The sequence below is a fragment of the Silene latifolia genome, chromosome 11 (assembly GCF_048544455.1).
Source record: "Silene latifolia isolate original U9 population chromosome 11, ASM4854445v1, whole genome shotgun sequence".
Classification (NCBI taxonomy): Eukaryota; Viridiplantae; Streptophyta; class Magnoliopsida; order Caryophyllales; family Caryophyllaceae; genus Silene; species Silene latifolia.
Genome location: NC_133536.1, coordinates 107,375,326 through 107,385,257, shown reverse-complemented (window position 1 = coordinate 107,385,257; position 9,932 = coordinate 107,375,326). Strand labels below are relative to the sequence as shown.

At 40.6% G+C, this 9,932-nt stretch overlaps 1 protein-coding gene and 1 non-coding gene across 2 annotated transcripts; both read left to right on the top strand.

Annotated features, from left to right (window-relative positions):
- The first annotated feature begins 860 nt into the window (after nucleotides 1-860).
- On the top strand, nucleotides 861-1,904 carry LOC141613778 (uncharacterized). Its single transcript, XM_074432521.1, has 3 exons — nucleotides 861-1,190; nucleotides 1,272-1,506; nucleotides 1,549-1,904. The coding sequence occupies exons 1-3, from the start codon at nucleotides 861-863 to the stop codon at nucleotides 1,902-1,904; spliced, it is 921 nt and encodes a 306-aa protein (XP_074288622.1).
- A 7,312-nt stretch (nucleotides 1,905-9,216) lies between these two features.
- LOC141616150 (small nucleolar RNA R71) lies at nucleotides 9,217-9,323 on the top strand. The gene has a single exon (XR_012530518.1). It is a non-coding gene; the product is annotated as a small nucleolar RNA R71 (small nucleolar RNA).
- Nucleotides 9,324-9,932: the final 609 nt, after the last annotated feature.

The following is a 9,932-nucleotide window of genomic DNA, read 5'->3' as shown; positions in this document are numbered from 1 at the left end:
GTTACTCAGATTAATGCAACCAATATCACCTTGATTCCTAAGTGTGATAGACCTACTACAGTCAAGCAGTTTAGACCAATTGCCTGTTGCAATATGATCTAAAAGGTTTTTTCCAAACTATTATATTATAGACTGGCCATGGTATTGCCTGATATCATCAGTGAGAACCAAGGAACTTTTATTCAAGGGAGATCTATTATTGAGAATGTCCTCATTTGTCAGGACATTGTTAAACTTTCTAATAGGCAGGCTGCTTCTCCTAGATGTCTATTTAAAATTGACCTTCAGAAAGCATATGATACTGTTGAATGGGGCTTTGTTGCTCAACTGTTTCATAAGATGGGCTTCCCTGAGTCTTTCACTTAGAGGGTGATGACTTGTGTTCAGACAAAATCCTTCTCTTTGTGTCTCAATGGAAGTAGCTTTGGATATTTCAAAGGCAAATGTGGTCTCAGGCAGGGAGACCCAATATCCCCTCTAATCTTTATAATGTGTATGGAATACTTCACAATAATGATCAAATATGCCACTGATAGATGGCCATTTCAATATCATCCTATGTGCAAGGGTATAAAAAAATCATTTGATGTTTGTTGATGATCTCTTAATGTTCTGCAAGGGCAATGCTTAATCTATTATGCCGTTGATCATAGCTTTCTCCTCTTTTTTCAAAAGTTTCTGGTTTGAAGATGAATAATACTAAATCAGAGGTCTATTTTAATGGGGTTGCATAGGAACTGAAATATGATATACAACAAGTCAGTGGTTTTGTTGAGGGCAGCATACCTTTTAGATACCTAGGGGTACCTATTCAAGCAGGGAAATTGACCAAAAAAGATTGTAATATCTTGACAGAAAAGATGGTTAATAGGATCAGGAGTCTAGGAGCTAAGAAACTGTCCTATGCTAGCAGGATAATTCTCATCAACTCTGTGTTGAATACCCTTTACTCATACTGGGCAGGTATTTTCCTTATTCCTAAAGCAGTAATCAAAATAATTGAAGCAATCTGTAGGAATTTTCTATGGGAGGGGAGCTCATATTACCACAGGGTCCCTCTAATTGCTTGGGAGAAAGTCACTTTACCAAAGAATGAAGGGGGACTGGGCATCAAAAAAGCTGAGACTTTGAATGTTGCCACTGTGGCTAAACTGGTAGACTGGATATATGGCAAGGCTGATAGACTTTGGGTAAGGTGGATAAATCACATATACCTGAAGAATGGCAGCTGACAGGACTATAGTCCACCTGCAGATGTTGCTTGGGCATAGAAATCTATCTGTAATGTAAAAGAAAAGATGAAATTGGCATATGTGCATGATCAATGGTCCCCTGATCCAAATGGATACTCTGTCAAACATGGGTATGAATGGCTAAGATACAGACAAAACAAACAAGACTGGTATACAGTGGTATGGAATAACTGGAATGTTGCCAAGCATGCTGTTATCACATGGCTTGCTATGAATAATGGGCTTAATGTCAGGGAGAAGCTTTTCAAAATTGGCTATACTTAGGAAAGCAATTGCTGTAACTGTGAATGTGCAGCTGAAACAGTGGAGCACCTTTTCTTTAACTGTGATTACAGTAAAAAGGTGTTGCAGTATGTTGAAAACTGGTGTGGATTCAGAATAGATGTGTCTATGGCAAGCTCAGGTAGGTCTAGTCTGAAGGCAGGGGTGCATTCGTTGACATGGACAGCCTGCTACTACTATATCTGGTACCAAAGGAACAATGCTCGACTAAATGCAACTCTGTTGAGGCCTGACAAGGTAGTTGAGAGTGTCAGGGAGGAAGCTATGCGAAGAATACGTCTCATGATTGGCAAGAATATGAGTCGAGGTGACAAAGAATGGCTTAGGAGATGGGGTTTGGTCCCTACTGCTAACCAATCTGCTAATTAGCATCCTTTTGTTGTGGATTTGTTTTTATATTGCTTCTTGTTTTGAACTCTGGTTGTATATTTACAAAGTTGATCTATAATACCTACTCACATTTCACCAAAAAAAAAAGAATGTGTCTAACCACTTGATGACTATCATCATGTTAAATTAGGCGGCACACATGTCATTTGGGTCCATTTCGATTTCCGACATTTGTCCCACAAATGCTTATAAGTCCTATATTTAATTATCTTATATAATTAAATATTAATTAATTATTTAACACTTAAATAATATAAATTAACAAATAATGTCCACCCAACTTTTATGTAATACTGCAGTTTTCTATGTCTTTGGTACTCTATCGAGTGGGGCTTACTCTGTCGAGTAAGTAAGTTTGGTTTACGAAACTGTGTTTTGTCTGATGGGTACTCGATCGAGTAAGTGTGGCACTCAATCGAGCAAGGGTCACTCGAACGAGTAAGAGACTTACTCGATCGAGTAAGTTGGTTCTGCGGGTTGTTTTAGTCGGGTTTTCTTTGTAACGCGTGATTGATATTTAAAGCGTTCCGTCACTTTCTTAATCACTTTAATCTTTTCTAAAAACCTTTCAAGAGAGAAAACAAGTTATGTTGCTTTTGTTCTTCATGCTACTATCAAATCCCAAAGGCTAAGGTTGTCGGATCGTCGTGTTCTTTACGCCGTTGAGTTCGTCGTGTCGTGGGTAAGATCCTTGTATGATTTTTATACCATTTCGTTGACTTTGTTTAAAACCCTAATTGGGTAATTTGGGGGTTTTGGGAGTATAATGTGGTATTAGATGGTAATGGTACAATTATGTGATTATAGGAGGTGGTTTCGTAGAGAAGCAATATTGAATAGCTGCTTTGTGACGATCGTGGTGATTGCTTATTCCAGGTAGGGTTTCCCTACTCGGTTATTGGTTACATAAGTGTTGATGGTGGTTGTGTTTATTGTTGATCTATAACATGTTGGTTTTTGTGTTGGAGTTGTTGTTGTATAATTGATTGTGTAATTGTCTGTAGTTCTCGAGGCGTGTCCTCGGCTGAGTGGAGTCATTTGCAGGAGTGGCTTCACGTCCTTGATTCGCCCTCTGTGGAACCCGCCACAGAAGGGGATGTGCACATTAAAGAACATGGGTTATTGCTCGGATAAGATGAGCGGGGATTTGGTGGGTACGGCTACGATCCCCCATTGGCGGTGTGGAATATCTGTTGCGATGGGTGATGCCCGTCGTTGTGTGCACCAAAGATAATATTTATAATACCTATACTTTTACTAGCTAGTGGCAGTCAGGGTCGAACCACAAGGAGGCGATGCAATTAATAGTTGTTTTATTTAAGCCCAAAGGTAACAGTGTGTGTGGGTTTTGATTTGAATTGGTCTATAGCTAAAGGTAATAAAAGACAGTAAACTAATTAAACGGATGAAAACAAATATTAAAAGGGTGCTAAGATGGTCGGTTTACTATAGTTTTGGCGGCAGTATACTAGGTAGGTCTAAAACAAACACGTGAGACGGGAAAATAAGAAGTCCTCTCGGTCCATTCTTACAGGTAGCATCTTTCGATCTCGCTACAGGTCCCTAATATCACTAATACTAACTTTCGTCCTGAAAAGTGACTAAAAAGGCTAAATTAACTCATCTCTCGATCTTATTAATTTAGTCGTCTTAATTAGGTAGGCTATCTCCCTTCCCTATCTTTCGATCTTTATTGGGTCGGTCAAATCCTAGGCATTCAACTAGTCGCGTGCACTCGATTCGTCAAACATAGCAATTTAAGTAATTAAGACGAAGGTAATCTCAGCGTGGCCAGTCGATCGACCATGGCGCGATCTAGGGTCTACTATTCTAATGCCGCCTACTCCTACAGATTCCCTACATCCTAGCACAAGGTATTTAGCTACTCATGACTATGACGAAAACAACAACAAGATCAACGAATAAAACTACTGAATTCATGCTTTAAATAATTAAACAAACAAATAACATAAAACGATAATTTCGGCTTCGGGAAACTAATCTAGCAATTTTACACTACGAACAAATAGAGTAATAAAACTGAAATAAGAGCAGAAGAATACCGAATGGAATAGGAGGAAACCGAAAGTACGAAGAAAGTAAAGCAATAATCCGATTGTATTGAACAAATAAACTTAAATGCAAACCCTAATATTTCCCTAAAGTTTTCTGATAAAGACTTCCTTCTTATTCTGAGAGCTAAAGCTACGTTATATAAGAATATACGTAACACTTATTCCTTAACCTAATATACAATGGGCTTCTTAATTCTCGATCTCTTAATTCACGCAGATTAGCGGTGTGGTCGATTGACCACTGTGACCGGTCGATCGACTGGTCATCGTTGAACAGTAGCTTATGTAAGTCGTGGGTTGGTCGATCGACCATTGAGGCCAGTCGATCGACTGCTTTAGCTGATAGTCAACTTCTAATTCTTCATAAAATTATCTTTCAGGCCTCGAAATGCGCACCAAGCTCGTTCCTTAAGTAAATACTTCACGTCAAATGCAATGCAAGATACTCGGGGACGGTTTTAGCTTAATATCTACTCATTTCCGCATAAATCTGCAATATTACATAAAAATACGAAAGTAGACGAAATAGGGCAAATAGTAGCTTTAAACTACATAATTGAGCTCTGAAATGCGTGTAAAATGAGGTGTAAAACATCATATAAAAGACACGCATCAAACTTCCCCAAACCAAACCCTTGCTTGTCCCCAAGCAAGAACTAGACTCGATCCTAAAACCTAATGGAACGAGTTCAATCTCAGAGCGAAATGCGAACCGAACAGCCTAAACCAATTTAATGCAACAACTAACAATCAATTAGTAACGTGAATCATGCAAACGAATTATGAAGTCGTTAAAAACTGCTGAACTGTCAACTGTAGAGACTTATCAAATCGGACTCTCACGGGTCGCTCATATCACACATAAGCACAGGTGAATAATGTATAAGATAGAAAGAAGTAATTTTGTAAAGACTCTCACCTAACTACGACCTATAAGAACATGCCTGCAATCTAATATAAAAATAATCTCTACAACCATACATATGCATTCCAACAAAACAAATGACCATGACACATGCCGAGGTAAATATGGATATGTGAGGTAATGGGTAAGAGGAGGCTAAAATAAATTTGGATAAAAACAGAGTTAAAAGCCAAGCTAGTAACTAAGGGAACCAAATTATGACAACATCCAACTTCTTGCTCAAAATTCAATTGAATCGATGCTAATAGCAAGCACAAATCTCACAATCTCCGATATAATCAACTCCCCATAAGATACAAATGCAACATGGGAGCAAAAATCGCCATAAGATAAAGACTTTGAATTATGCGATTGATTTTTTTTCTTTTCTTTCTTCTCAGGCTGCAGCCGATCGACCAATGAGTCCAGTCGATCGACCGTCCTCTACAGTACACATGCGTTTCTTTTCTCTTTTTCGAATCATTTTTCCTCCCTTTGTTTTTTTCTTTTCTTTTCTTCCTTCTTTCTTTTTCCCAACATCATCTCAAAAGAGCATTCACCACCAAAAATGAAGTAACAATCCCAAGAACATAAACTACTAGCTTGACAAGGACAGGCTAAATGTAGGACGTAGTTAACGGGACAAAAAAGGCTATTTCTGGCAGTGTGGAGCTTATGGACAAAATGAATAAAGGAAACCTCTTCCACATGTGTCAACTAACCACAGACCGAATGCATACGGGTATTGAAGCAGATTAAGTTCACATTTATGCATATTTATGTAACATGTCTCATAAGGAGTACTACTCACAATCCTAGATAAACTGGTCATGAATGACACCAGTTATAGGCTCTAATTCTCATAAAATGATGTAGTTTGCCAAAATTTTAAAGTCAAGTCTCAAGATCAGCAAGAAATTTAACGAAAACTCGTAGACTATGCATATATGATTCTACTAATAACATGTCAATTTAGCAAGGCTCAGGCAAAAACAGATGCAAATGCAATGTCATCATTGAAATACTACCGTTCCGACTCGGTCTATATGCTAAAATAAACGTGGAATTATTTTTCAATTTTTTTGAATTTTCTGTATATATAATATATAAGAGATAATAAACAACAATGCAAGACAAAATGTAAACGTGAATGCAACCAAATGAAATGCAACGCAAAACCCTTCCCCAAACCAAATCGCACAATGTCCCCATTGTGCAAAATCATGTAATGAAATAAAAGGAAAACGGGAATTTGCGTGAAATTAACTACATGAGACATGAAGTAAGAACTCGGAAACTCACAAGACTTTAAGCGCAGCAAAAGGAAACCTCCCCAAACCAGCGTGAGCTAGGAGGTTTCGCTAGCCAACAGTGCTACCAATAAGTACCTGAAAAGACAAACAATACCACGTGTAATTCCGAGAAAGCAATTTATGAAGCGCAAAATTATGTGTAAAATACAGGAACGGAAGAAAAAAGAAACGAAACGGAGAATAAAGTGGAGAAAAGACTCCCTCAACTTCGCAAATCGACCAAACTCAGCAGGGGAATGATCGAAAAACAGGTACAGCAGCGAAAGCGGTCGATCGACCACATTACCCAGTCGATCGACCAAGGTGAACAGGAACAGAAGCTCCTGGAAATCGCAGCTCAGTCGATCGACCACACAGCCGATCGATCGATCGCAATACTCTTTGTAACTTTCTGATTTCTTCGAATTAGCTCAATAAATTAAGCTATCAAGGTCTATGAACCTGTAAATACCCACAATAACGCGCCCAAAATTGCGCAAAACCCTAAGCAATAGTCTAAAGTGTATAAAATCCTAAGCAAACTTATTAAAATGCGAAGTCTCGCGCACACAAAAGCACTAAAAAGGAGTTTAACGAAAGCAATAAAATGTTTGTAAAGTCTTTGATCAACTTAGTAGTTGATCAAGAACGGCCACGGAATGGCCCACTTGGTCGGCTTCTGGCTACAAGAAGTAGCCTCTACAGTGCTCATCTCTTCAGCTGCACTCTTCTCAACTCCAACATCTGCCGAACTCAACGGATCAACAGCTTCAACATCTCCCCAATCAATTACCTCTTCTGACTCGTCAAAATCCAAATCGGACTCCGTCACCTTAACTGGCTCCTCATCAGGCTCCTCATCTGTGCCATAGCTAAGGCATCCTAAACCGCCTCTTTGAACGATTGGCTCCTTCACAGCTGGAGCAACATGCGGCTCTTTCTTCCCCAAACCAGCTCCTGCAACATCCAAAACAGAAAAATCTTCCTCCAATTTGTTCCCAATCTGGGGCGGAGGTGTCACAACAGGAATAGGAACAGAGATAGGCATATCAGGAAGCACAAAATAGGATTTCTTTTCAGAAACCGTATTACAAGTGATTGGCCACATGGGGTCTTTCTTCTTAGCTGTCTGGGCAAAGACGATAGAATGCTTTCCTACTTTAAAGGTCAATGTCCCTGATCCAACATCAACAACTGCACCAGCAGTGTGCAGAAATGGTCTACCCAATATGATAGGAATGTGGGCATCCTCGGGCATATCTAGTACAACGAAGTCAACAGGGAAAAAGAACTTTCCTATTTGCACAGGAATGTCCTCTAAGACTCCTATAGGCTGGACCGCAGATTCGGTCGACCATCTCATCTTGTCATGTTGGTGACTGCAAACCTAGTCAATTTCAACTTCCTAGCAAGACTCAGGGGCATTACACTAATACTGGCTCCTAGGTCACATAAGGCCTTCTCGATAGAAAAGGTGCCAATACTACATGAGACTGAAAAACTACCTGGGTCTTCTAGCTTATGGGGTGCAGTGTGGGTCAAATAAGAACATGACTCCTCAGTAAGTGCGACAGAATGCACAGTTTCAAGTGACTTCTTTTTAGATAAAAGTTGCTTCATAAATTTCATGTAAGCAGGCACTTGATTAACTAACACAAGAAAAGGAACTTGTACGTTTAAGCTACGAATAACATTTTCAAATTTATTAAACGATACCTGTTCCTTCTTCGGCACCAATCTCTCTGGATAAGGGGCTGAAAGAAGTAACTTGGCCCTCTCCTCTAGATCTCTCATGCCGGCATTGGTGGATTTAGGCTGAAAATCCACTACCTTTTCTTTGTTATAGCTTGACCCCTCTTCAGACCGTCTCAAAAATGATCCATTAATCGTCATCAGGTTATATTTCGCAACCGGGACTGACCCATCAGCATTTGGGTCTTGCCTCAATATTTTTGGAGTAGTCGTACCCCGAAACAAGTGGTCCCTCAAGTTATTTGGCATTGGAGGGCGAAAAGACTCACCATCAGCAGCGTCGTCAGTCGATCGACCATGAATGTCGGCGATCGATCGACGTCTACAGACCGTGAAGCTCTTCAGTATCTCGCGGACTGGTCGATCGACTGGGTATATCAGTCGATCGAATGATATACCTGGCAATCGTCTTTTTCTTTCCACTGTTTGTTCCAGCCTTCTTCTTACTTGGTTCCGCCTCATCTTTTTCAGTAGCTTCCTCGACCATAGCGGGCCCATCAAGGGTAGACCCACTCCTCAAAGTAATAGCATTAAGGGTCTCCTTTTGATCAGTCTGTGTCGGTAAATGTCCCGGAGCTCGAGTTGTATTCTTGCTAGCCAATTGAGCAATTTGGCTCTCTAACATCTTCATCCCGGCCTCTCTAGCTTGAGACTCTTTCAGCAACAAATTTTTCAACTCATTGAAATCAGAACTTTGTGATTGCTGCTGCTGCTGAGGAACATACAGAGGCTTTTGATATGGCTATTGCTGCTTATGAGGGGGCACATAATTCTGTTGCTGCTGCTGCTGTGGAGGTGGAGTTGGATTCAGGACATTTTGGCTACTCCACCTCAAGTTAGGATGGGTATTCGGCTCAAAATAAGTGTTTGTCTGCCTATAATGTTGAAAGGCAGCACAAGACTCATAAGGATTAGGACAGTTGTCTAAAACATGTCCTTCTCCTCCACATCTCTTGCAGACGAAAGGACCGTCTGAAACAACATTCACATGATAGATCCCTCCTCTTGAAGCTCCTCCCAACTCGTACTTATCAAACCTCGCCGTAAGAGCCTCTAGTGCAGCTACAGAAGGGGATTCAGCAATCCTCCTTTGATTTCCCCTGGAATTCCCATACTCAGCTTTATGGGTGGCCAAATCATCAATAATTTTCCACCCCTTAGTCTCCCCAACATTCTCCTGGAATTTGCCACTAGCTGCCGCATCCAGGATAGCTCTCTGATCGTCGTAGAGCCCATTATAAAATTGATTGCATAGACTCCATTTTTCGAACCCATGATGCGGAATGGTTCGCACCAGCTTCTTGAAACGGACCCACGCCTCATGAAAGTTCTCATCAGGACCCTGTTTAAAGCTCGTGATCTGAGCTCTAATGGCATTCGTCTTTGAGGCAGAGAAATATTTCTTGTAAAATGCTAAGGCCAAAGAATTCCAGTCAGTGATCCCATTAGATGCTCGATCCAGGTCTCTGTACCACTCCCTTGCAGCATCACGAAGAGAGAATATGAACATAGTCTCCTTCACTTGGTCCTGGGTCACACCGGTTGGTGGGGGTATGGAACAGCAATAATCAATGAATGTCTCCATATGCTTGACTGCATCTTCATTTGCAGCTCCCCCGAATTGGTTTCTCTGAACCAAGTTTATGTAGGACGGTTTCGGCTCGAATTTTATGTCCTTCCCTGGTAATGCGAATCCTTTATAAAGATTCGCGGCTGTCGGCTCAGAGTGACTGGCTATACTTGCTTCTTCAGCCATGACTGGAAAGTCTGGAGATGTGACGGTCTCAGCTGAAGAAGTGGAAACAGGAGATGAATGTGGATCCTCCTCAAATAGCTCGTTCTCGTAGTAACTGGACAGAGTACTCAGCTCTTCCTCTGTCGGCAATACCCTAGATGATCGTCTCAACTCGTGCAAAGTCTTCTCAATCTCAGGATTGAATGGTAGTAATTCACCACCCTGTGACCTGCGCATAAGAAGAAACTA

Bases quoted from the DNA above. Each gene is read 5' to 3' on its own strand.
- LOC141613778 (XM_074432521.1), top strand. From the start codon at position 861: ATGGTTAATAGGATCAGGAGTCTAGGAGCTAAGAAACTGTCCTATGCT. The intron at 1,191-1,271 runs GTAAGGTGGATA...GCTTGGGCATAG, and splicing joins GCAAGGCTGATAGACTTTGG to AAATCTATCTGTAATGTAAA. The intron at 1,507-1,548 runs GCTATACTTAGG...GTGAATGTGCAG, and splicing joins GGAGAAGCTTTTCAAAATTG to CTGAAACAGTGGAGCACCTT.